Below are 26,809 nucleotides of genomic sequence, written 5' to 3'. Positions count from 1 at the left end.
TAAGATGCCCTGGGTCATGGAATGTCTTTTAATCAGTCAACAATTCTACTCACCAACTTTTGAGAAAGCTTCTCTGAGCTCCACCATCTCTTCCTCGGACACAGATCCTCTGGCCATTTTCTTTTTATTGCTCTGAGCAACAAGTCTGGAAGAAAGTACGTGAATATAATTATTTTTGTGCCTTCTCATTTTCTCATTCCCAATTTGTCTCTTCAGTCAAGTATATTAGAGTTCTTTAAGATCACTGCAAGAAGAAATCTTGCTGCACCACCACACATTTTAGCATTCTCCAAATATAAGTAATGGGAATGGCCTTTGGGTCCCCTGAAGCCAGCAGTTCTAGTGTCTTTTTTGGGAGAGCTCTGTATTCAATGGGCACACCAGTGGGTAGCTGAAATACCGTATCCTCTTACCCAGTCTTGGACAAAATGCTTTTCTAAGGCTGTAAGTATACCTGGCATCAAGAAAGGCTCAAATTCTGCTTTTATCCTTTCTCCAGGGCTGAGACAGTGAGGATTTCAATCAATTAGTGTATTCGCCAAGCACTACTATGGGAAAAGCAAGCAGTCAATCAGTGGTATTTATTGAGCACTTACTGGGCGCAGAACACTGTGCTTAGAACTCGGGAGAGTACAATACAATAGGGTTGGTAGACACAGTCCCTGCCCTCAAGGAGCTTACAATTGAGGAAAGCAGCTTAAATCACATAAAGCTCAATTCCCAGAAAAATCTATACTTGGTGCCAGGGCAAGAAACTGTTCATGCGAGAACTTCTCCTTCCCCATCCTCATCACTGTTACCCTCTATTAGGAGAGAGCTACTAAAGCAATCTTCCCCACTGAAGGTGGAGGGGAGTCATGCTCAATGCTTGACTCACTGCTGGGGTACTCTTGCCACCCAAGAAGAGCAGGGACAGATGGAGAAAGGAAGCAAGAAAAGCAAAAAGGAGACAGTAAATTTTGAGATGCAGCATGGCCTAGTGGAAAGAACAGGAGTATGAGAGTCAGAAGGACCTAAATTCTAATCCTGGCTCCACTACTTGTCTGCTGTGTGACCTTGGCCAAGTCACTTCTCTATGCCTCAGTTACCTCATCTGTAAAATAGAAATTAAAATTGTGAGCCCATGTAGGACAGGGAGTATGTCCAGCCTGATTATCTTGTATCTACCCCAGGGCTTAATACAGTGTCCGGCACATAGCAAACACTTAATAAATGCCATTAAAAAAAAACCCCATAACAAATAAACAAAAATCTTCAGGGTGACAAAGCTGATGCCTGGCCTACTGAACCGGTTACTATATTTAGGCCTTGTCACAGCACCCTGAGTTCTGTTAACTGGGGAGGTAAAGCACACAAAAAGCCCCCCTCTAGACTGTAAGCTCGTTATGAGTGACGAATGTGTCTGCTAGTTCTGTCGTAATCTCCCAAGTGCTTAGTACACTGGTAAATACATAGTAAGCACTCAATAAATACGACTGATTGATTGCTAGGAAAGCTCCACCAAATGGCTTTCAGAATATCCCATCAGCCTCTAGCAGCAACAGAGAAGTCACTTCTCCACCAACCTCACATCCGGATCCCCCAGGAGAAGCAAATACTGGGAGCCTCAGAAAGAGGCCACAGATGCTAAACCATTCCTCTGGCCTCAAGCCACTTCAAGATATGAGATTGTGATAGTAAATGCAGCGAGTGTAAGGAGTTTTAGGTATTACAAAAATTAGAGATGAAAGACTCAGTTCAATCTAGCAAATGTCACTCTCATGATGGCCACTCATGGTATTTACTGGGTGATTACTATGGGAAGGGCACTGTCCTGGACACCTTGGGGACATAAAAAAGAAGGGCAAGATCCCCATCCCAGGGAGCTTACAACTTAATTAAGAAGACAAGCAATTGAAAATGGAATAGTATTCAATAGTGAAGAGCAGAAGAGTAGATATAAATAATACACAAGTGAATACATAAATCAACGCAAATAAATAGGCAGGTAAGAGTGCTGAGGTAGCTGTTGGAATGGTATACTGAAAAGGCGGGGCAGGGAGGGTTGGTGAGGAATTAATTATTGAATGCCTCCAAGAGGAGGTGACGTTTTATAAGGAGGTCAGTTACAATCAAGTTCTAAAAGAGGGAAGTGATTTTGAAGGTGGCATTCTTTATTCTGGGCATAAGGCCTTGGGGGAAGTGGCTAAGGGATTTAACGGTATGCATCATAAGGGTTACAAAGATATATCAAACAGTAAAAAGCAGGTTGACATTCAGAACCCTAAAAACTTCAGCATTCTGCAGGCTTAAGGAAGAGGGAAGTATGTGGGAAGAAGTTTAAGGGAGGAGGTGGACAAAGAAAAGAGTGTGGATATTTTGAAACAGGCCTAGGTTACGGCCTTTAACCCACTTCTTTCTGGTAAATGAGCCGAGCAAGCACAGTGTGTCCTAGAAGCATAGCACACACAGACGGGAAGAGACTTCAGTCAGAGGAGAAGTGGCAGGTCTTGAAGCAATGCTGGGTTTGAGTGAGCCAATGCAGGTGGCCAATGAGGAGAGCATGGAAAAGGAGCTATCCCCTTTTAAAGGGTCCGTTACAGACTTAGCTGGGGAGAGAGATTTTCACCCAATTGAATTAGACACACAAATGACACCGTTTTCACTAGGCAGATGCGGGGAAAGAGAGCTCATCTGCAAATCAGACCGTTTCTAAAAAGAACACGAGGGATGAAGTTCTGGGCACCCCCCTCAGCTCAAAATGAAAGTACATAAACAATTTACTGAATTTGGGCCTAGATCAAAGAATTCACAGAAGGTTCATTTGTAATCTAAATTGTCTACTGGCCCGATCTACCTGACATAAAATAGAAACCTATTCTTAAATAAGAGGGGTGCCCAGACTTTCTGTCCACTTTCTGTCTACCTTGTACAGGCAGCTGCTCAAAGGAGTCAACACTGAATACTACAAGTAGTCTGTTTTTGCAGCTTCCAGAAAAAGTCCTTTTGTTTCATCTATTACAATAATAATAATGAAAATAGTGGTATTTATTAAATGCTAAGCACTAGGGTAGGGGCAAGATAATCAGGTCGGATGCATGGCATGGTGGTTTCTGATGACATTAAGAACGGTATTACAGATCGGTTTAAAGGGATGAGAGCCCAAGTAATTGGTCACGTATTAGCCCTGAAGCCTGGTCAGGCCAACTCAAAACCAAACCCAGTGAGGTCTGGGTGGGCTCAACTGCTTCTGCTGGCCACAAGCCTACACGACAAGGGGGAGGAAGGAGACTGCATGCAGAGTGACAGTCATCCTTGAAACAAATAAGAAACGATATGTCAGTCGTGGAGAAGAGATTTCCGGTAACCCAAGGCAAGATGGAAGGGGGTCAGATAATGGATTCCCAGATGATGGGGCAGAAAGAAGGGGGCAAAGAAATGGAAATAATGACCAGGGAAGTAAGAGGACGGAAGGCGAACTCAACAATCAATAGTATTTGTTGAGTACTTACTCAGAGCCGAGCACTATACTGAGCACTTGGGAGAGTACAACGGAGTTAACAGACATGATCCCAGCACTCAAGGAGCTTACAGTTTAGTGAGGCAGACTGACACTAAAATAAATTACAGGTAGGGGAAGTAACTGAGTTTAAAAATACGTACGTAAATACTGTGGGGTTGAGAAATAAGGCGAGTAGCTCCGTGCATAGGGGATAAGGGCTCAAGGGAGGAAAAACAGTGGGGAGATGTGATTTTAGTAGAGCTAGGAAGATGGGGAGACGAGTGGCTTGCCGGATGTGAAGAGGGAGGGTGTGAGCTAGGGCTGGCAGTTGAAAGAGAGGAAGGGAAGTGAGGGGAAGAGAGAAAACCATAGGGTAACGGACAAAATGCTAATTCACCACGTTGCCATCTGTTGCCGTTTGGGAGGGAGTGGCCCAGAATGAGCTAGTGGCTGTCAGGACCCTCCCCGACCCCCCCCCCCCCTTACCCGGCCTATGGGGCAAAAGTGGCCACAACTTGATGGCCAAATTAACACATCCTGGGTGGGCAGCGAGAGTCGATCACTAGAATTTTTGCTGCCATCACCCAAGAGGAAGTGATAAGAGAAGAGAAGCTATAGCAGTGGAACCAAATGGGCTCAGTTCCTTGGGGCTGTGCCCAGAACTACTTCTTGCGGGGCAGCAGCCACTGTCACTTATGCTGAAGCAGTAGCAGGCCTGGTTCATCCTGGCTGTTATTGGGAACGGGGATGGGGGTTTCCAACACAGCCAAAAATATGAAATTTCGGTAGTTCTGGAAACCCCCCATACTGACCCAGCTCGGGCTAGCTGACCATAAGACCGTTGGAGATGACTGCTGCTCTGCCCATTGAAGGAGGAGGAGGAGGCTGGACATCTCCTAACCATAAGTTTCCCCTCCTCTTCTGTTGTGGAGTCCCTGCCATGGCTATCAAGCATCCTCCTGCAAGTCTGGTCAAAAATAGGTCCCTAAAAAGTCCCACTCTAGACCTTGTGGGTGGAGGGACAATGCACACCAGGTTATGATTGCCCCCGCTTAAACGGGACATGTAGTCACTGGCACATAAATCTGAATTTACCCTCTCTGGCTGCTGTTGATTACCAAGCTGGAACCACACATTGCTTTGTATGTATCCCCAGCCTCTAACAGCTATATCGGGGTTGTGCCCCCTCAAAATGTAGGCCCTGCTGCAGAGGCAGAGTTTAAAAGATCAGGCTTTCGGATGGCCTGGACCCCAAATTTTTCAGGACTTGTTGGGTCCTGAAAATCTGTTTTAGGAAGAACTATAAAAGGTATACTTCTTCTACCTGTTCGCCAAACAGTACAGTGTGTTGCACACAGCAGGCGTTCAATATAAGCTACTGATACTAAGTCAAACCAACTGACACTACAAGAGAATTCCATATTTGTACATCCCCCTTCAGTGAATTAGTCATCATCTGCTTCAATACCGAAAACTCCTACCCTAGTTGGAAACTATTGCCGAATTGTACACTCCAAGCGCTTAATACAGTGCTCTGCACATAGTAAGCATTCAATAAATACCACTGAATGAATGAAAATTCTCCAATCCTATGGGATGGAGGAGACTAGGCCCCTGAAGCTGGGCCCTCTGGGGAGGAGAATTGACACACAGACCTCGGGATGGGTGGGTTGCAGCCCTGATCTTCAAGGTGGGAGGAAAATGAACATTAACCATTCTTTCAAAATGAGTTATAATGACCCAGGTCCACTGGGCCGTTAGCCGGAGAGGGGCAGGCTAGAATGAGCGATTAACATTTAGTCTCAATCCCCATTTTACCGATGAGGTAACTGAGGCACAGAGAAGCCAAGTGACTTGCCCACACAGCAGACAAGTGGTGGAGCTGGGATTAGAACCCAGGTCCTCCTGCTTTCAAGAAGGTGGATTGTAGATCCTAACTTCACTCTCCAAAACACGGTGGACATTCAGTTTCCCCAGTATAGTCTCACTTACATTTCTGTGATCGTATTTTCAGGAGCTCAAAGTGAGCTGGAGGGGAGGGGAGGGAAACAGTAGTAGTAATAGTAGTTATGAAGCGCTTACTGAATACCGAGCACTATACTAAATTCCCGCCAAGAGGCACAGCTGAAAAGGAAGGAAACAAAAACCGAATATGAGACACAAAGAGACTGAGACAAAGAAAAAATAGAGAAAGAGGCAGGGTCTGAGATAGTAGGAAACATACAAAGACAAAAACAGGGGGGCCAAACCAAAGAAGGACAAACAGGTGAACACATACACAAACGTATCCAGAGGCAACATCAAGCCAGTTACTTATAGGATGACAACCACTGTTTTTAGCTGCTCGGGACCAAGACTTTCAGCACAGTCTAGCTGGCCTAATGGTGATAATTATCCAAGAAATTTGACCCAATGATTGATATTCAAATTAGAAAATAATCAATGTAAACAAGGTTTAATTCTTCTCTACTGGCTTTATCTGTGTTTACCAGAGAATCAAAGAGGTCTTGAAATGGGAGCTAACCTATTCCTAGCCTCCAGCCAGGACAGCAGTCTAATCTACCAGAAAGATAGGACGCGATAGGATGAGGTTTATCCCGGCCTTAAAAATTTCCCCAGCGCTCTCATAATTAGGTACCTCAGGTACCTGCAAATAGGCAATCTTTCCTAATGCCCAACTTTATATCCTGTCTGTTATAATTCCTGTGGGAAGAGACAAGTCACTCAGTCCTCTCCATTGTCTTCTCCCTGTAAGGCTAATCAGACCTCACCTCACTTCTTTCCTTCTATAGCCCAGGCCACACACTTGACTCCTCTAGTGCTATCCTTCTCACTATGCCTCGATCTCGCCTGTCTCACCGCCGACCCCTAGCCCACATCCTGCTTCTGGCCCGGACTGCCTTCCTTTCTCTAATTTGACAGACAATTATTCTTCCCCCTTGAAAGCCTTATTGAAGGCACGTCTCCTCCAAGAGGCCTTCCCGGACTAAGCCCCTCTTTTCTTCATCTCCCACTCCCTTCTGTGTCACCCTGACTTGCTCCCCTTGCTCTTCCCCACTCCCAGTTCCACAGCACGTATGTACCTATCTGTAATTTTATTTATTTGTATTGATGTCTGTCTCAATTCTAGACTGTAAGCCCATCTTGGGCAGGAAATGTGACTGTTTATTGTTGTATTGTACTCTCCCAAGTGCTTAGTACAGTGCTCTGCAAACAGTAAATGCTCAATAAATACGATTGAATGAATGAATAAGTGTTAACCTTCTCCTTTGGACCTACTGTCCAAAGCTTTAATCGTTTCTGTTACCTCTGCCAGACTCTGCTTAATTAGAGCTCATGTATTCTTCCATATGCGTTTTGCAGCTGAACCTAACATTAAGGGCACCCAAATTATGTGCTTTTCTCTCTCTCCTCTTCATGGTAGGAAAACCTCTAATCGTATTTATTGAGTACTTACTGTGTACAGCGCACTGAACTAAATGCTTCGGAGAGTACAATACAATAGAGTTGGTAGACACACTCCCCACCCACAAGGAGCTTGAACTGTGAGCCCCTGTGGGATGGGGTCTGATCTGATTATCTTTTATCTACCTCAACGCTTAGCCCATGGTAGCACTTAAAGGCCACAGCTATTATTAGCAAGAGGTGAACTATCTTAATTGCTACAAAGTCTGAAAAGCGAGAGACTATTTCCCATTCACAACCACGACCCCTGAACCTAAGAACTGTCAGCATGCTGTGTTTCCAGAATGCTATTATTATATGGTACTTGTTAAGTGCTTACTATGTGGCAAGCAGCGTCTAAGCGTCGGGGTAGGTACAAATTAATCAGGTGGGACACAGTCCCCGTCCCACATAGGTCTCATAGTTATGGCTTATAGTCTTAATCCCCATTTTACAAATGAGGTAACTGAGGCCCAGTGAAGTGACTTGCTCAAGGTCACACAGCAGACATATGGCGGATCCAGGATTATTCATTCATTCAATCGTATTTATCGAGCGCTATGTGCAGAGCACTGTACTAAGCGCTTGGAAAGTACAATTCAGCAACAGAGAGAGACAACCCCTGCCCACAATGGGCTTATAGTCTAGAAGGGGGGGGAATTAAAACCCAGGTCCTTCTGACTCCCAGGCCCATGCTCTATCCAATAAACCATGCTGCACTGGGCCTACCTTGTGCCGAATGGCCAATCCACTGTCGTTTTTGAACTTGCTGTTAGTAGTCAGGAAGTGTTAAATCCAGGTCTTTGTAAGCCTGGCCCCACTTAGGTCCTGGAGTCCCAGGTTCACCTTGGAGACTAGCTCAAGGCCAAATGCATGAACCAAAATAGGGTGGAGCTTTGTCGGGGAGGGGAGAGGGAGGAAGCCCATTTCGTTCAATGGTTTTCAGGGAGGACAACACCCCTGCAACAGTTGCCTTGATGAGCTGGCTTTATGGGTACAGAACTGCCCTTAGACAAGGTGTTCCTATTAAACTTCCCAAGACACAACTGACCAGCCCTCCTCGTCAGTTAGCTTCAGTAGTCGCCATTCTAAAGGTCAGAAACTGTGGTGGCGGTTTCCTCGGGTTGCTATTAAAAACCTAGTCTTGTTCGGTGGGCCGATAGAACGGCCAAGCAGAAATTCTTAGCTCCAAGCCAAGCGAAGCCTGGGCTAAACTGTGAAGATCTGTGGATGGAAGATGTTTTTAAAACTCAACATCAAAGGGGAAGTGAGAGGAGGAGATGCAAAGACAAAAAAAAAATGCAAATAGGCATTGAGAACACAGAAAAATTTAAGGTTTTCCCCGTCAATGATTAGGAGGGCTGGTGATGCTCTGCATTCATTTGCATACTGGTCGACCCTCACTTATGTAGACTCTGCAGTTAATTCTCCGAGGACTCTGTCCCTGACAGCATGTTAATATAGAAGAGGCATGCAAAGAACCAAAAGTAAATTAAGCACAAGCCAACAGGATCCTAACTATCTCAATGCTGGATGTGGAGTCAGTGTCCTAGCTCAGTTCTGGCTAGTTCAGTCTTGCACAGGTTGGTTTGGTCCATTTGCTCCAACAGATCCTTCCCTTCTTGCTGATTGAACTTCCCCTGTGCAGCAGCTGCTGGTGCCTGGAGCAGGGGAATGCAAGGCACATCCAGCCAAAGCCCTGAAGCAGTGTTTAAAGATCCAACTGAAATTCAGTCTTGCCCCAGGCACATTTTTTTTTCAACTTGAAAGTTCGGAGCTCAGCCCATTGGACTTGTAACAGTAATAATGATTCTAATTGCGGCATTTGTTCAGGATGTACTGTGTACCAAGCACTGAACCAAAAGCTAGGGTAGAAAGAAGATAATCAAATAGAACACAGTCCCTGTCCCATGTGGGGCTCACACTCTAAGAGGAATGAGAAAAGATATTTTAATCCCCATTTTACAGATAAGGAAAGTGAGGCACAGACATTTGTGCCTGGCTCGGCCCGAGGAGGGGCTGCTCCAGGTTGGGTTGGGTCTTCTTGAAAATTAAGTCTAGGCATAACTTGATAGGCAGTGCTGACAAGACAGGAACTGAGGAGAGAGAGAGAGGAAAACAGAATTTGGGGGAGGGGAAGACTTTCAGTTTCAGAGTCCCCTCCCAGGAAGACCGCATGGTTTTAACTGACCAAGGCCCACCCTAACGGCAAGAAATCCCCAAAGTGTCTCAGGCTCTATTTGGAAGACTTCTCTGGGCTCTGCCTGAGGTTCCCCCAAGACTCTTTTCCTCCTCCTCTGGCCGCAAGGCCAAGGAGAGAGTGCACTCTGGGGCTGCTCTTCCATATCTTGCCACCACGATTCCTGCCTCAGGTGAAAGAGGAGACTGATCTTTGGCTACCCTGGCCTTTTCTGATGATGGCAGATGCTTTTCTTGTTCGCAGGAGAGGGAGACTGCTCAAGGTGCAACCTCAGTGGCACGACCTCCACCTCACCTACCACCACACACACACCGGCAACCACCCTGAAACCTCCACAATCTATATGGATTCTGCTTGGGGAAAGCTGTGAGGGGCTGCCGTCGTGCTTCCCTTTCTCCACTCTGCCTAAGGCTGCCCTAGTCCCTCACCGCGATAGTAGAAGCATCAAGAACAGAGTAGCATCAGGAACAGAGTTCCTCAAGGGAACTCAGTGCCAGGCTGTTTGGTTTTTCCTTTTCTCTTCATATTTAGTTAGATTCTTTCTCTGAGGAAATGCTAACTGGGGAAGTGGAGCAGAAGCAGGAGTGATTATCCCCATTCCCCAGGGGAAACTGAGGCAGCCTGCCATTGAGTCTGCAGCGGTTCTAGAAATAGGTTCTCTTGTGCCTCTGGCAGGTCCTCAGTACATCACCCCACAGAGCACCCTATTTCCTTAATCTCTGCACAGAAGCAAAAACACGAGATCACAGAGAGTGGATGAGATGATCCAGCTGCACTGTAACAATAAGCGAAGAGAAGGTCAGGCTCAGAGGACATCAAGAGCAGAAAAAATAAAAAGCCAGAGGTGTGGGAGGAGTGCATTTGAAAAATACAGAATGCTATAGGATCTGTGGACTAGTACTTGAGATGCAGTTGAAAACTATTACCCTGATTTAAAAACTGCCAACTATCTGACTCATCTTTCCTGCCACATATGAATTTACTTAAGAAATTATTCTCACTAAGTTCTTGACGATTGCTGATGACTTCTAATGGAACTAATATACTCATAAATGACATTTATTGACCACTTGTATGCAGAGAACAGCATAATTAAAAGATCTGGTTTTCGCCACTTACGGGTTTACCATCTAAATGGGGAAATCGAGCAGACAAATTATTTTTAAGTTCCAGGAGTAGGAGGTCAAATAAGAATATGAGAGGGTAATAGGGATAAATCATTGTGAGCTGACTGAATAAACAGTTGACTCTTCAATAGACTATACATACATAAGTGCTGAGGATAGATATTAATCTCTAACTGCTAAGGGTAGCTGTGGGATTGACACACCTTGGGATGTTGGGCAATAATTGGGGAAGACTTCTTGGAGAAGATGGAATTTTTCTCCTTCCATGAAATATCAAACTGATTCACGGACTTAGGCCATCACCACCACCTAGGAGCTGCACTTGGGCTCTGGCCAAAAAATCTAAATGAACATCTGAACCTCGTTTCACCCCTCAGCTGCCCAGAGTTCCCAGATATTTGGCTCTTGCAAGAAAAGGTGGCATCAAAAGGGACACGGAGGATGGAGGTAGGAGGCCAGGAGGGTGCTCTCTCCTCTAACGGAGCTGTTGCTGCTTACTCAGATTGCAAGCCCGCCCCTGGACCGACAGAGTCCATGTCTAATTCCCAGCTGGATACTCTTTCCCAGCACTTGCATGGTTTTAGGACAGTACTGTGCTGTTGAGAAGCAGAGGGTATAAAAAGACTTCTAGAAATCCTTTCTGGACATATGACTATTATTCTATGCATTTGAATCCTTTAGGATGCATTGATAATAGAATTAGAGTGCCCTTCTAGAATCCTGAAGTCACTTATTGGGTTCTGTTGTTTGGAAGTAAAAGGGAGAACTCCATCCATCTTTATGATACCAAAGTGCCTAAAATTGACAGTCCCAAGAGGCATGCATAGAGCCTAATATCCTTAAACAATTTAGGAGGATTTGACACATTAACAGAAATGTGTCACTTTGACACACTAGAAAATAATATGTTATGAGGATTGTAGCTCATAGCCACAGCTTCCTCTTGTGGCATTAAGACCAGGAACATAATCTGACAGATATTTTTTTGATTTAATACTGCAAGAATTGTATTCTGATGAATGAGAACTCACCGGTAAGGAATTTAAGCTAAAATCCTGAAACACCTAATGAAAGAACCCAAGGGGTAGCTGCTATTTTGCCAAAAGATAAGATTATCAATATACATGTGAGGAAATCTATCCCATTAGGATAAACACATATGAGAAAGGAAATGACAATTCATTTTCCTCTTTGGTAAATTCAACAGGCTCAGGGGCCCTTTCTGTCTGATATGAAGACTGTATAACAGCATGGTCCAAATTTGGCCACCAATAGCCCACCAGGAGAGCCATAGCAGAAGCTCCCATCTCCACTGCAATAACTCTAAAAGGGGGCTTTCCCTCCCTACTCCTGGGAGTGTGTTCAGTCCTGGCACTAAGCCCAGTCCCAGATTGTGGAGCTCTGGAGGAGAGCACACTCCATCCGCTATATATAAGTAAGAGTGGCTGGGGCATGGGAGAGAGAGCGAGCAGGATGCATGATCCAGAGTGTCAGGGCAGTGTCCTGGAGTGGATGGGCTGCTCTCCCATATCTCATGCTACAACTCCTGGCTCTGTGTGGGGCCTGAACATGGGGTAAGGATATCTGGAGACTGGAAGAACTTGCGGTTTCCTTCTCCCCTCTCCATGCTCAAGGCTTGCAGGAGGACTCTAATAGATGTAAGTAGATGGGCTATTAAAAGGTGTATTACAAAATGTAAGAATGGATAAGAGGGGGACAACCATGACACTGGTTCAGTTAAGAGTTCTTAGTCCATTATCAAAGAGATAATATTGAACTTCATGGCCCTTAGGTGTGACTCAATATACCATTTCTTGTTTTCATGATAAAGAGGAAATAAGGAGGTGAGTTTGAGGGAGTGGAAATAGGCAGAAGAGTAATTAAATCCCTTTTCCATCTTCTTTGCTCTTTCTCCTTCTCCCTCCCCCAGCCTCCACACTTCCTCTCGTCTGAAAACAACCCCCTTCCTCATGTTCCCTCTCATTCCCATTATTTATTCAATTGTATTTATTGAGCACTTACTGAGTGCAGAGCCCTGTATTCAACACTTGGGAGAGTACAATACAGCAATAAACACATTCTCTGCTCACAATGGTTTGCAGTCTAGAGGGACCGCATGCTTGCACCATTTGCTCTAAACAAAGTCAACAGGTGTGCTAGAGATTGGTTTGGGCCCTGGACCCCTTCACACCTCCTTCTCCACCTTTTGCTTCTCCTCCCTCACTCTTTTTTTCCCTTCTCTCCTCCTTTTTTCTCCCTCCGCCTCTGTCTTTTTCTCCACTATCCTATCAGAGGTAAATCAGGAGGAAGGTGACATCACCCTCTACCATAGTGAGGAAGAAGTAGCGCGCTGGCACAGAATGCTGCTACAAATAGAATGGCAGACACTAGTTTATGAGATCATCTAGAGTCTAGAATAAAGCCATGAGCAATATGTACTTTGATTATGATTTTAGCGAAGATGAAGATGACTCAGTGTAGTCCTGTGACTGGATGAACTGTGCCTCGATTTCAGAAAAAGGAGTCAGGAGACTTGTCTGCTGTTTTCTACTCTTTCTGCTTTACTGAGGGATCTTGAATATCTAACATAAATCACTGCTTCTCCTCCAGCCAATTTCAGGAGGCAACTAACAAGATGGCAGGTGCTAGGTGCTAAGTGATATCAAAAACTTCTCCTTTAAGAAAATCTTCTCCTATAAAAACTCAAGTATTAAAAGAAAAGAAAAGGTGACAAATCAAGTTCTGTGGAACAAAACACTATTCAACCTTCTTTTAGTTCAGCCTATAATAAACCCATTTATCCACAGGAGCAAATATCACTCCCCCTGCTTTTAACAAGTGGACCAGAGAGGAGGCTCTGAGCCTCCAAATTTTGGGGACTTCCAGAAGTTGAAAATTTTACTAGTGCCTCTCCACTGCCTGACCTACCAGCCAATCAAAGGTATTTACTGAGTGCTTACTGTGTGCAGAGCACTTTACTAAGCACTTGGGAGAGTACAATACAATAGAGTTGGTAGATCTATTGATATTGGTTTCTTCTTCAGCCTCTTTCGCTGTCATCCCATTTCCAACTCTAACCTGGGAATAACCTCAGCAAGTACAGAAACACCCTAAGTGCTTAGTAAAGTACTCCGCACAAAGTAAGCACACAATAAATACCACGATTGATTGATTGGTGGCTTCTGCCCTACACCCCCACCAAATTCCTTCAAGCACACAGCTTTGGCACCGTCCTCCTCTTTCTCCCAGCATTCCACCCCGTCGTACCCCTGGACTCTGATGCTCTGAAGACAACCTTGCCGGGGTGGGAAGTGTAAGCCCGTAAGCTTACACTGTAAGTTTAGACTGTAAGCTTTAGACTGTAGGCTTACACTGTAAGCTTTAGACTGTTACCCCGTCAAAGGGCAGGGACTGTCTCTCTCTGTTACCGATTTGTACATTCCAAGCGCTTAGTACAGTGCTCTGCACATAGTAAGTGCTCAATAAATACTATTGAATGAAAGTGTAGGAATAAAATAATAACCACTGAGCAACAAGGAGCCCATTCCATAAAACATTGCTAATTTAACTCGAAAAGCAAGAGAAGGACTGACTCTGGCAATTAAGTTTGGGTAGGAAGGCTTATTGGGCCAGAGCAGGGAGCTGCAATCTGCACCCATCGGTCTTTTGTGGGTAGAGTGCCACCTCACCCTATCTCAGCTCTCTGTGCTCTCCCCCATCATATTTCTCTGATGCAAGAGATCTGGGTCTGTGATATTAGGTGGGGAGGAAGGAAGAGATAATTAAAAAAAAATATATTAATGACAACTTTAAATTGCCCAAGGACAAACAACAGAGTCTACTTAGGCACAATCAAATGCTATTCAAATGTTCATGCAATTATGCTTGAGGCCCTAGATTATATCATGCCCTTAACTGCAGTCCCTGGAAAATCCGAGCAAAGACCATCGACTATATTTTGAATCAAACACTTATTTTCCATTTCTCTCTTTGGAAGGGGGCCATAGTGAGGCGAAAGGTACTACAACACTGTGGAGAAAATTCATAATTAATCTGTCTGCTGAATTTGGTATCTTTAGATGTTTCCCCATCTGAAAGATTTTTCTCTTTTTCTCTTTCAATTGGTAGGGGAACATGAGGAGAAAAATATGGAGAACAACTTTATCTTGGACAAAAGCTCAAAAGAATCAAGGCTGTAATCATAGGACTGTGACCTCCTTGTTCCTCAATTTAAATTTCATTCTTTCCTTCCGTTAGAACAAACAACTCTACTTCTTTAAAATATAAGCTACCTCTTAACCAGTGAGTAGTGTCTGCCTAGCAATGGCATTGAGGTTCAACCAAATAAATTTACACAACTAGAAACTTTTAATTTTCCAGTTATAATAGACCTGCCTTCTTCTCTCCCATTTTTAATATTCCTCATATTCATAATTACTGCAATACATTATGAATGTATGGGCTGCCAGGTATAAATATCCTGTCAGTTTTGTTTGCTTCATGACTTAAATGTTGAAAATCCCCCCCAGCAAACCCCCCGCCACAACTTGCCTGTTGTGTGACCTTGGGCAAATGACAACTTCTCTGTGCCTGTTTCCTCATCTGTAAAATGGGGATTCACTACCTATTCTTCCTCCTATTTAGACAGTGAGCCTCATGTGAGACAGGGGCTATGTCCAACCTAACTTGTATCTAATCCAGCACTTAGAACAGAGCTTGACACATAGTAAGTGCTTAACAAATACCAGAATAATAATGAAAAAGTTGATTCCCCATTTGGCTAAGATTAGCCTAAATATCAATTACCTACCTGCCTTCCAGCCTTTATGTTCTGAACAGGGAGATTTTCCATTGGAGTGTGGCGATGAAAAGGGGGTGGGACTTTTACGGATGGTGAAAGCAGTTCAGAGTTTAGGGGTAGCAGGTAGGCTTTGAAGAGCTAATGGATCAGAAAAACCTGAGGTGCAGGAGTAAAAACAGTAGTTTCATGCCCAAAGCTGGGTGCCCAGAATCACCTGGCCCTAACCAACCCCATGTAATCAGCACCAATACCTACTGATACTATTGGGTGATGATGAATGTTATAGTTCTGATGGGGTGGTTGAAGGAAGAAAGTGAGCCAGAGTCTCCCCAGGGCCCAAACCGATCTCTAGCATGCCTGTCGACTTTCAGTTTTGAGCACATGGTGCAAGCATGTGCTCCCTGTAGACCATAAGCTCACTGTGGGCAGGGAATGTGTCTGTTTATTCTTGTACTCTCCCAAGTGCTTAGTACAGGGCTCTGCACTCTGTAAGGGCTCAATAAATGATTGAATGAATGAAGCACTTGAGGGGAGCCCTCGGCTCTGCTGTTACCATCCATTTCCCCAGGCTTCCTGTAATATGCTGCTGCCCACTGGGGCATCCAGAGAAGACGACGTGAGGAGAAGCAGACGAGCAGATGGCTGCTTCCATCTCTACCTCTTCCCCCTGAGCCTGTAGCACCTCAGCTGGGCAGCCAGGTACTTAAAAAGTCCCAAAGGCAAAAAGGGCAGAGCTGGAGATGTGTGCATGCTGAGAAGGAAGCACAAGAAACTTAGAGAATGTGAAACAATAATTTTGTCTAAAAAGCCTAGAGTCCTACCGCAGTAGGAATAAATTAATGGTACTTTAATGGCTTGAAAGAGTAGAACTGTCCAGCTTATTTACTGGGGATAAATGGAGAAAATACCATATAATACTTATGAGTACCACCACCAGCCACTACGGAAAAGTATTTATGGGTAGTAGTCTGTCAAATGGGGCCTTCAGACTTCAGCACAAAGATGGATTTGTGGAGATTTTTATCATTCAGACTGAACGTACTTTGAAAAGTAAGGTGGAAAATGCAGAGTACATTTGACATAAATACGCATGCAGAGTTTTTGACAAAAATAGTTCTGAGAGAAGTGAAGAGATACCCATGGGCGGTTTTGAGAACTGAAGTGAAGAACAACCTCAGCTTTGAAAAGAGAAGACTATAGCCAAAAGATATTTTAAGAGTGATATTTTGAATAGTAACTTGGCACTGAATGGTATAAGTTTTCTAGCTCTGTTTCAGCATCCCTCTTTGTCTTTCCAAGTTTCTGCTTCTGAAATACAGGAATTTTCTATTCTACAGTATTTCTTGTACTATTACTTTCCGTGTCATGGCAGATGTTGAAATGCCACCTTTGGGAAAAAACCAAAAAAAAAAAAAAGTAGTGAAGAATTTCAACAGCAACCGAGTGCCATTTTTGCAGCAATATCTGTTTCTTTCACACTGGCCATTAAAGTCTTATTCTTCCACTAGTTTCTGCATGTACCTTGGCTTCTGAGAACTATTCATCTGACATTTAATGTTGACCCTGGAAAGCCTCAGTGGGCTTGGGTTAGCTGGTTAGTCAATGTGGACCAACCAAATTCTGTATGGACAATCAGTAGAATGAAGATGGCCATCCAAAGGAGGTCAACCTATATTTTTTCTCATCAATAACAAAGCCTAGGGAGTAAGATAAAGTGTCTATGGTCTCTAGTGTGTCTGTATTGTCCTAATTAGACTATAAGATCAGGAGGACTGGGTTTATCTTCTGATTCTACGACTCATGGCATTAAAACAGTATGCATCTGCTCTATAAATAAATAGTAATTAACTGAAATGAAAGGAAAGCTTAATTACAATGGACATCTGAAATCAAAATTAAATCCAGGAGCATCTTCATTGACATAAACGACAGATATTAATCATAGTGGGTTTCAACATTCCAGACAAACAATTAAAAGGAACGTTGAACATCACACATTACAAGGGAAAACATGGTTGGTAAAGAATATGTGAGGCAAATATCTTCTATGACTCTGAATAACGGAAATACCCCATGTCTAGCCCATAAAAAGCTGCTTAAAATGTCATATTCCTTGTCATTATTAAAGCCTCAGACTTACTGTTTTATGGGAACTCACCATCATATCTACTTGTCATTTTAAGACAAGAAAAATGCCCTGGATTTAAATCAAATTTCAAATCATTATTCATATATATGGAAGTCATTCAGTTCCCTTTATACTGGAAAAATTTCAGTTACAGGAATCTACGCTGCACAGAGAAATCTGACTTTCTTTGTCCATATAAGGCTTCCACCAAGGCGACTAAAGTCTATCTGCATGTGCCTGCATTTCCACCAAATTTTTAGCTGACCTCTTTCCTGATCATCAGTCCTTTCTCTGAAGAAGTTCCCTTTGACATCATTAATGAAATTGCTGATCAAGATGGAAACCTATTGCTATCCTCCTATAGAGCTGGAATGCCATTAAACTAAGAACAACAAAGGCCAGGATGCTCCTGAAATACACTCCAGACTTCATGGCCACCAAACTAAAAGGTTGAGCAGAAGAAGGAGCATATTCCTGGCATCCAGTGGTAATTTGGATAGGGATGTGAATAAGGATTATAGAACTTTTTTTGAAAAGGTTTGCTCCATCCCTCTTGCATAGTGAAACCTGGTTTCACTCACTAACGGTCTTTTCCTCTTGAATGTTACCCTATCATGTTACTTTTTCCAATGACAGAACAAGCACTTCATTAATCTTTACAGAAATTAGATTCTCTTTTTCATACTACTGAGTCCCCCAACTTAAGTGGCCTTACTGAAAGCCCAACTATATGAATGGCCTCTTCATCCCTTCTTTCATAAATATATATTAAGTGCCTAATGGGTGCAGAGAATTGTTCTAAGAGCTTGAAACGGTATCACAAAAGTGAAAGACACAATCCCCACCCTTGAGGAGTTCACAGTATAATAAGAGTCTAATCTTAAATAATCTCATATAAAATTCACCCTAATTACTGATATTCTAAAAAATGTTTGTTCGAACATTTTATTGTAGCCATCATTTTTTTTAATTTCAATACCCTTTACGCCATCCTCTCTCCCCATGCTTTAACATTTTTGCTAAATTGATTTTCTAAAAATAGCAACTCTCTGAATTTCACTGGATCCCACCACTGAAGAAATCTATTTTCCCTAATACAGTCTGTTCTAATTCACCTCCTTAGACAGGTTCTTCCCAACAATGAGTTTCTATTACTGAAAATCAAATTAGTATAAAATGAATAAGTTGATCTGGAAAAGTCATTCAAAATGCAGATCATTCTGAGTTAAAGTAAAATTTATTTCACTTTGGTGTACATGCCATAAAAAAGGGATCCATTTCCAATCCTAATAGAATTTTATATACATCACCCTGTCAAATGTTAAAGCCCAGGCAAATGTGTAGTAAATTCTATTTGATAATTAAATTAAGATGTATACTACAGAAGTTCATTTCTACTCTGATTTATTTAACTACCACTTGGAAAAAGATCTCTTAGAGCTGAAATTTTCTTCCTTTTTTTTTGTGTATGAATGTTCTGTTCATCGATTACAGCCAAAGAGAAAGTGAGAAGTATTCAATTAAGAAGCATACAAATTGTTCTTTTTTTCTACAGAAGGGTAAATGGAAAAGATATCATGTGATATTAAATATGCCCATTAAAAAATGCTGATGACAAAATCAATCAAGTAACCAAACGGGCATAACAGGAGCTTCCAGATATTATTGTCCAAAAGAACTTATTTTTAGAGAAAGAGCTTGGAACCGGATGAACTCCAATTAAACAACCCCATTAAAGTCATTGTGCACCATGATCTAAATGATCAATATGCACTTACCTTCAAAGCATTTTAAAGTGGATAAAACACTATAAATAGCCTCCCTAAGGCAAAATTGTAGAAACAAATACAAATAAAAGGTTCTTTTTTAAAATTCAAGCAATTGAAAACCCTTTCTGGTTTGTTATAAAGAATCTTATTAGGGCCAAATCCTATCAAGGTTGTTGGTGCTGCTGTGCTGCTTCGCTTGAGCAACCGCAAGTTTCCGTTCAGTTTAAAGTTCTTGCCACTCCCAAAAGCCAGCCCTGCTACCAACCAACAGGTGCTTTCCAAGAGTAAAATTCCATGGTCCTTGATGACTAATGGACACAACTCAGCAGTAAATATGCCTTTTGAGAGAAAGAGTGATTTCTTAAAGGAACAGAAAAGCGAAAAAATTACCTTGTGTGGAGGCTGGAAACAGTAAGTAGTCCTGGAGACCCGAGACTCTCTGATCGGCAGAGTAATTTTGTCAGTCTTGCCTATGTGGTCACAAGGCAGGAAGTCATCAAATCGACTAGGAAATTTTTTTTTTTCGTATTCGGTCAATAGGCACCCTTTCCTAAGCATCTGTCTCTCTCTTGATGCCCCGTCTTAATTTTCTCCCCCAAGGGGCAAAAGAGCAACTTATTTCATTCTGAAAGGCAGAGCAAAAAAAAAGTGAAAAAAAATAAGTCTGCAGAGTTCTAGTTTTTTGTTTTAATCACAGCTTAGAAGCACTTGGCTTCTGCCCACAGAGCTGGAATAAACAAAGCTTGTGAACTCTGAAATAGAGATGAGGGCACTAGTACACCTGAAGCAAGCTAAAATGGGTGGTTGTGAAGTATCCCCATCTCAGCCCAATCCTTATCATGTGCTTATAGTCTTCTCATTGGTGAAAACAGAATGTCTCCTTAGGGGTAGGACACAATTAGGGAAAGCTATTCATTTCTTACTTCTACTACTACTGACTTATGCCTTTCTTTTATTTATGGGGCAACTATTGCTGTCACATCCAAAGCCCTTGTTCACTCAAACTGCAGCATAATTTAGAAATTTCCTTCAATTGGAAACATAAGAATCGCCTTTGTAGGTACCCCGGCTAAATAGGTAACCATGCTTCTCCAGATAGATCAGACAAAAAAAAAACAACAACCTGCAAACGCTCATTTAATTTTAGCTAAAATATATTTGTATTGTGAACCGAGACCCAAGTTTCTATCTTAAAGGCAGATGACTGTTCACAGTAGTACAGTTCTTAAGCAACATGGATGGGGCTACTGCAAACTGCAGACTGTGTTTGTATGTTGATCGTTTAATGTTCTCTCATTGCTAATAGTGCTGGAAATCGAAGGCAAAGCTCAGAAATATTATCACTGCCCTTGCCAAAAAAAAACCAAAAAAAGAACAGAAATTTCAATTTACGGAAGTTTGTTTTTTTTAAATTTGGATTTCATTTTCAAGTTTTACCACTCTCAACTCATCCTAGGAGGAATTGATCAAGTATGGGACTCTGGTAGACAGTGTTTCTCGGTCCAGGTTGTTGGGTACCTGGGAGTCTGCCCTTTCCAGCGCCAAAGTCAGTCTCTGGTCCTGGGTTAATAACTTAGGGAAACTCTCAATAGCCCACAGTGACTCCCAGGTACTGCTCACATCAAATTAAAATATCCATCTCTGATCTTTAAGATGATGAACCAAATTCCACACCCTACTGTCCTCCTGTCCCACTATATACACTTAACTCGGGGTCTCTGCTCTAGGCAAGCTTCTCTTACTGTAGCCCTCAAAATACCCTCTAATGCCCTCCTTACTTATCGATTTCTTCTCTCCTTCAAAACCAAAGTAAAATCCCCATCCATTATGAAGTATCATCTGATTAGTCCCCTACACCTCAAATCACCCTAATAACCTAAGCATTTTTGTAGTGTATATCCCTGTAAATTCTATTTTTTTTGCTTTATCTTTACATGAATATTTGTGAATTTGCTTGTGTTCTGTCTCCTCCATTGCCTGCAAGCTCAAGGGCAGACCCGGGTTTTTTTTTCTTTCATCTCACCACAATTTCTAGCACCCAGTTTTGCACTCAATGCATACTAAATAAATAGCAGTGGTTTACTGACTGACCTGGATCATGAGCACACTAAGTCATACTCTACAAAATTCAGGACAAAGGGCACAGAATCATTCTAAATCTCCTGGCCTGTACAGCTGACATGGAGGCAATCTATGAGGAAGAGAGACTAGAAGAAGAAAAAACAAGATGAGAGGAGATGAAGGAAGCCATTTCCACACTCACTTATGCTAGAGATCAAAATTTCATCAAAGATAGAGTTGAGATGGTGGCGAAGTGTGTGGAAGTGGTAATGAGAGCTGCAAATTTTAGGAAGCCTGGACAAGGAAGGAAGGTTTATTAGGACCAAGTATACTCTAACATAAAGTGAGTGAAGGAAAATGGATTAAAAACAAATTGAAAGTCTTTCCATAGGTAGAACAGCATTTTCAATAAAACAGAAAGACACAAATAATTACAAAGTCTTTTAAGGAAGCATTTCTAATCATACTGAACTGCAGCCCCTGAAGGGGATTTCAGAGTAATTTATGTAATATTTACATCAAAATGATAGTTCAGGAAAATACTTTACAGCTTTTAAAGTTAATTTTAGTCTATATCTGGCTCTGGAATGAAAATGGGCAATTATAACAAAATGAATGAGAGCTTCTACTGAATCTGCAAATTTAAGAAGACCAATTTAATTAAAACATCTCTGTAGTATTCCTTGATTTTCAAGTAGCAGAGTGAAATAAACTGTTTGAAGTTATGACCAACTAAAACACATTCTATGTCCACCAACTCTCTACCCATTCTCTGCCACTTTACAACTTATTTGCATCAACATGATCATTAAAATAGGGGGTGGCCTACCCCCTCCAACCCCCTACCCCGCCGAGGGACAGACACCATACCTAATTCCCACCTATGTAATCTTTCCCAGGGCTTAGTACAGTAATCTGCACACAGTAGATGATAGAGGTTAATTTCTCTGTGCCTCACTTTTTTCATCTATCAAATGGAGATTCAATACCTGTTCTCCCCCTTACTTAGACTATGCTTCTAATCTCCATCACCCTCCTCAGTGTTGTCTGCTGCTCTCTCTCAGAAGGTCTAATCTCAGATGGGATTTTTTTTTTTTAAAGAACAGTTTGGGAACAGAGAAACTAGGAAGTTATTCTGAGGTGAGAAAAAATGGGGAACAATTTAAGCAAAAACAAGTAACATCTTGTTCCTCATTTTAGAAAATCTTGCAAAAAAATTTACCAGTTTTTGTAGGAAATCAAGCAAGTAAAGTAGGAGAAGGGAGACTGCTTTAAAATCCCATACTTCTTAAGGTTTAAGAAGTGCTTAAGTGCTTTAAGGCCAGTGGAAATGAGTTTCTGTCTGATACGGAGGTGGACATTCCTGGACATTCTTGAGGAGTGAGGGAAACATGGACTGATATATTTTTTTTTTTTAAATAAAAATGGTCTTGGAAGCCGAGTGAAATTTGGACTAGAGTGGGGAGAGACAGGAGGCAGGGAGGGGAGCAAGGAGGCTGATGCAGTAATCTAGGCGGGATAGGATCACATGCTGGCAGTTGAAACCATACAAAACACAGTTCGTAAAGTGAAGTGATGAATTCTGGATGCATATTTTAAAAATGCATGTAACTGCAACTTAGTGTAAAAAGAATCAGTGTAAAATGAATAACTACTGCTTAACATTCTTACCAGACATTTCAGGATTTTGAAGGAAAGAACTGTCCCCGACAGATTTAAATAACATTATCCCCATCCCCAGACAAAGAAAGTAAGGATTATGGAGTTTGTCTTACCTGAGTCAAAGTTCCCTTCTCCTACCAAGAAGTCCCAGTTAAGTATTGCCAAGCACTTGGTAAAAATAGATTGAATAGTTCCTAATCTCTTGGTTTCTACAGTGGAGTGAGAGGGCATTCCCCTTCCCCACTCGCAGCAGTACTTTTGTGCTCATACTGGAACATCACCCTCAGTCCTATTTCCTTGTCAGAAATCAGGACAGAATTGAGCACATGAAGCTCTTAAGCCCTCTGCCACCTATCACAAAAGCTCCTCTGTCTCCAAGTACTTAGTAAACAAGTCCCACCAGAGCTCTGGTCTTAGAGGTATATTTTGATTTACTGGTCCACTGCAACATTTTTCTTCTTGTTTTCTTTTGTTTCCTTTTGCTGTTCAAATCAGATAGATATGGCAGCCCTTCACTCCTTTGTCAAACTAATGTGGAAGAACAGGCTAGCTCAGGAAAATAGGTTTAACAAGGGCTCTTTCATCCCTTAGGTCACCAGTTGAAACAGCCTAGATAAGTGGTAGTCTTAATAGAACCCTAAGTAGTACTACTGTCATTTAGCTGGTCTTTGCTCACTGACTCACTTTTTTAAAAAATACTTTAAGAACTTATGTGCCTGAAACTGTACTAAGGGCTGGTTAAATAAAAACTTGGTTAAAAAGTCTTAATCCTCATTTTACAAATGAGGTGACTGAGGCATGGGATGTTAAGTGACTTGTCCTAGGTCACATAACAGAAAAGTGGTGGAGGCGGGATTAGAATCCAGATCCTCTGACTCCCAGGCCATGCTACTTCATTGACTCAGTTGGAGGGGGACCCTGAGCCTCTTCTAACTTCCCTACAGTTTCACTGACTTGCCTGAATAAGCCCTGGCCCAATTTTAACCTCCAAGCCTCATCTTCGATCAATCTAATAATTCCTGTTCATTCATTCCTTCAATATTGAGCACTTACTGTGTGCAGAACACTGTACTAAACGTTTGGAAGAGTACAATACAATAATAAACAGTCACATTCCTTGCCCAAAATGAGCTAACAGTCTAGAGTGGGGGAGATAGATGTCAATATATGAAAATAAAATTACAGATATATGCATAAGTGCTGTGGGGCTGGGAAGGGGGAAGATCAAAGAGACCAATTCAGGGCAAATAAAATTAAAAAATCACTTTGAAAACTAAAGTTAATTAAATTATTCAACTTTTGTAGTGAAAGGAAGCAATCATTTATCAAATACTCTGGCAGCTAATATTCAGATGACCCTAATAAACACTTTCACAAAAGGAAAAGCCTACTGGGTTGAATTAGCTATTGCCTTTCTTCCTATAAACTAGAGCTATTCTTGTATTAGAAAATGTTTTTCATCATCTAGATACAAAAGTTTCTTCATTCAATATATGACAAGTATATGAGGAATTTTATATCTTTATGTGGAAAAACACTCCATAAATCCAATCTGTAGTTCACAAGAAGATGTATATATTATGGGTAAAACACCAGTTATGGATATTCTTGAGAGCAGCCAGAACCTTGGTGATAAGATATCATGGGACATTCACATATTCTTTCATCAGATAAAACATCTTAGTTATCGGTGGTTTCTTCCTTCCTGAAGTCGTTGTACATTGTGTCCTCTTGGAGAAGTGACAATTATTTTCTGTGCAAAAATTAGTACGTAGCTCCTATCAAGCCCTACTATAATACCAGTAGAGCTACTTTCATGTTGATTTAAAAGAAACTAAAATCAAAACAAAATCCAGGGAAAATCACTCTTGTTAATAAACAATGACTTTTTATTCCATTTATTTTTAGGAAAAAATTTTTTTTACAAAGATATGCTCAGGTGTTTTGCAATTTTATTAGTACTGTAATTTATTAAAGTAATCTCATAATTTTTTTTGAAACCCAGGTTCCAGAAATATTAATCCCAAAAGAACAAAGAATGTATTAGGTTAAAAAGTATTTACTTGGCCAAAGAATAAACAAATAATTATAGAAACAAAAGGTCCTTGCAGTAAAATATGAATAAAAAGCCAGGGAAGCAGGTGCTTGAAATAATACTTTATTAAAGAAAATATAAAAACAACTCTTTTAGCCGATGGAATGCCAAAACAAGAAGTAAACTGTAGCCAAAAAAAAGCTACCAAAAACTGGGAACAAACTAGTTTCTATCCCTCCTAGGTCCTTTTAGTAAGTTAGGAACTGAGTAAGAGTCAACTGGTTGACTCTTGAATGGATCATTCATTTTATACTCTCACAGGCACTAAAGAGTCCTCTACAGGCCAGGAAGAATGTGAGTGAACCTCCATAAATGTTAACTTTCCACACAGCAAGAACTCTTATACTGACTCTGTAATTCACCTATAAAGAGAGCCATTATGGTTGGGGTTCTCCATGTCAATAGGAGGGTTTAACCACTATTAGAAGAATATGATCAATGTAGACAGTTAAACATGCATAGTTGAGGTCCCTAAAAAGAGCCTTTCTTTTCCTCCATAAGAGTTCTTTTTGCCTTAATGACCGGAAAATGTCCTCATCCCTCAATTTAGAGCCTATGTAGTTGCACCCTAAATGTCTCAATAATTACTTCTGAAAGAACAAACTTTGCAACAGAAAATAGTATCTCAGGAGCTTATTATTATGCCAGCAAAGTCCAAAAAATTAATCAAAATGCTTAAAACAGTCTTCGACTTCTATATTCGGGAGCAATCTTAGTCTTTTAAAAAAAAGTAGTGTATAAAATGTTACATCTCTAGCACTAAATATAAGAAATCAAATACCAGGGTCAGATCATTGACCTTGTTAACCCCGTACTTTATCTGCAACAACATCATTTGATGGTGCGTAGAGGAACACTGTGATATCTGTCCTCCTGGATTTACACCTTCATGTTTAAGTTTAAAATCCCTAACTTTTTCTTCTAAAACCCCTTTAGGGGTCTCTGGCTCATAAGTCTATTCAAACCTTTCTTGAGTCCTTTGATATTTTCTGCCTGCACAAACTCCTTTAGTAATGCATTCTATAAACTGGCATTCTACTAGGTGAGAAAGTGTTTCCTTTCCTCTTTGAACCTACCCCTTCAAGCTTCAAGGAGGGCATCCTAGTCATGGCACTGTGGGATTTAGTGAAAAACAATTCTGTCTGCTCTCTCTACATCCTTTTGATTTTTCTAGATTTTAATCACATCCTCTCTTTTGCCTTTCCAGTCTACCCTGTTTGAAAGCTGCTCCATCCTCCTGATCATCTTGGTTGCCCTTCCCTAGTTCTCTTCCAGACTTTCCAAAGATGCACTGACCAGGAATGCAGGCACTTCTCCTCGTTTTCAAGCAAATCTCAGTCCCTTTTTACCTACAGTTCAATCAGGAGTTCCACATGCATTTCCTGTTGACTTCACATTAGGAAAAATCAATAAAGTGGTCAGACTTGCTTTTAATCCCATTTTAGTATGTTGTATTAAGAAACAAAGCTGAAAACCTAGCCTCCTTTAATATAACCTGGTAATATTCTAAAAATGTTGTGGCTCAGCTTAACAGTTTTTCTCTCATGGAAAACCAAATGGTTCTTCCATTAGTACAACCAATAAATGGTCTGTGTATAAATGTGCATTATAAGTGGTTACACTGTTTGAAAATATCTTTAGAATAAAATAAAGGGAGAACTTTGGAGTGTGTTTCATTCAAATATACAATGTAAAAAGGTATTTATAAAATTTGATTAGGCCCTTCTTAATCACTGAATAGTTGATACAATATGTCATAGGCTGAATTGTGTTTTAATTATACATTTAGGAAATATAGTAACTAAATATCTTGGAAGGTAGTAATAATAATAATGGTATTTGTTAAGCGCTTACTATGTGCCAAGCACTTTTCTAAGCACTGAAAATAATGGCATTTTTTAAGGACTTACTCTGTGCCAAGCACTGTACTAAGCACTGGGTGTGGGGGGGGAAATATAATAATAATGTTGGTATTTGTTAAGCGCTTACTATGTGCCAAGCACTGTTCTAAGCGCTGGGGTAGATACAAGGGAATTAGGTT

The 26,809-nt window shown here is 41.5% G+C and overlaps 1 protein-coding gene and 1 long non-coding RNA gene across 5 annotated transcripts in view; one reads left to right on the top strand and one right to left on the bottom strand.

Moving 5' to 3' along the window:
* The window catches only part of LCP1 (lymphocyte cytosolic protein 1), a 57,843-nt gene that overhangs the window by 28,526 nt on the left and 2,508 nt on the right, over positions 1-26,809 (bottom strand). The window contains exons 1-3 of one of the 4 annotated variants that reach the window (XM_007668631.3): positions 22,787-22,889; positions 19,341-19,575; positions 54-145 (exon numbers count right to left, since the gene is read on the bottom strand). In XM_007668631.3, the coding sequence (XP_007666821.1) occupies positions 54-117 (64 nt within the window). In that variant the 5' untranslated portion in view covers positions 118-145; positions 19,341-19,575; positions 22,787-22,889. Of the gene's footprint in view, positions 1-53; positions 146-19,340; positions 19,673-22,786; positions 22,891-26,809 lie in introns of those variants that run through there. The other 3 variants (XM_039914977.1, XM_039914975.1, XM_039914976.1) reach the window with 3 other exon arrangements.
* LOC114805936 lies at positions 15,585-26,432 on the top strand. The gene is made up of 2 exons (XR_003754068.1): positions 15,585-15,752; positions 25,976-26,432. It is a non-coding gene; the product is annotated as an uncharacterized LOC114805936 (long non-coding RNA).

The sequence above is a fragment of the Ornithorhynchus anatinus genome, chromosome 20, assembly GCF_004115215.2.
Source record: "Ornithorhynchus anatinus isolate Pmale09 chromosome 20, mOrnAna1.pri.v4, whole genome shotgun sequence".
Taxonomy (NCBI): domain Eukaryota; kingdom Metazoa; phylum Chordata; class Mammalia; order Monotremata; family Ornithorhynchidae; genus Ornithorhynchus; species Ornithorhynchus anatinus.
Note: the sequence above shows the minus strand (reverse complement) of the source record. Positions and strands in the feature narration are given on the sequence as shown.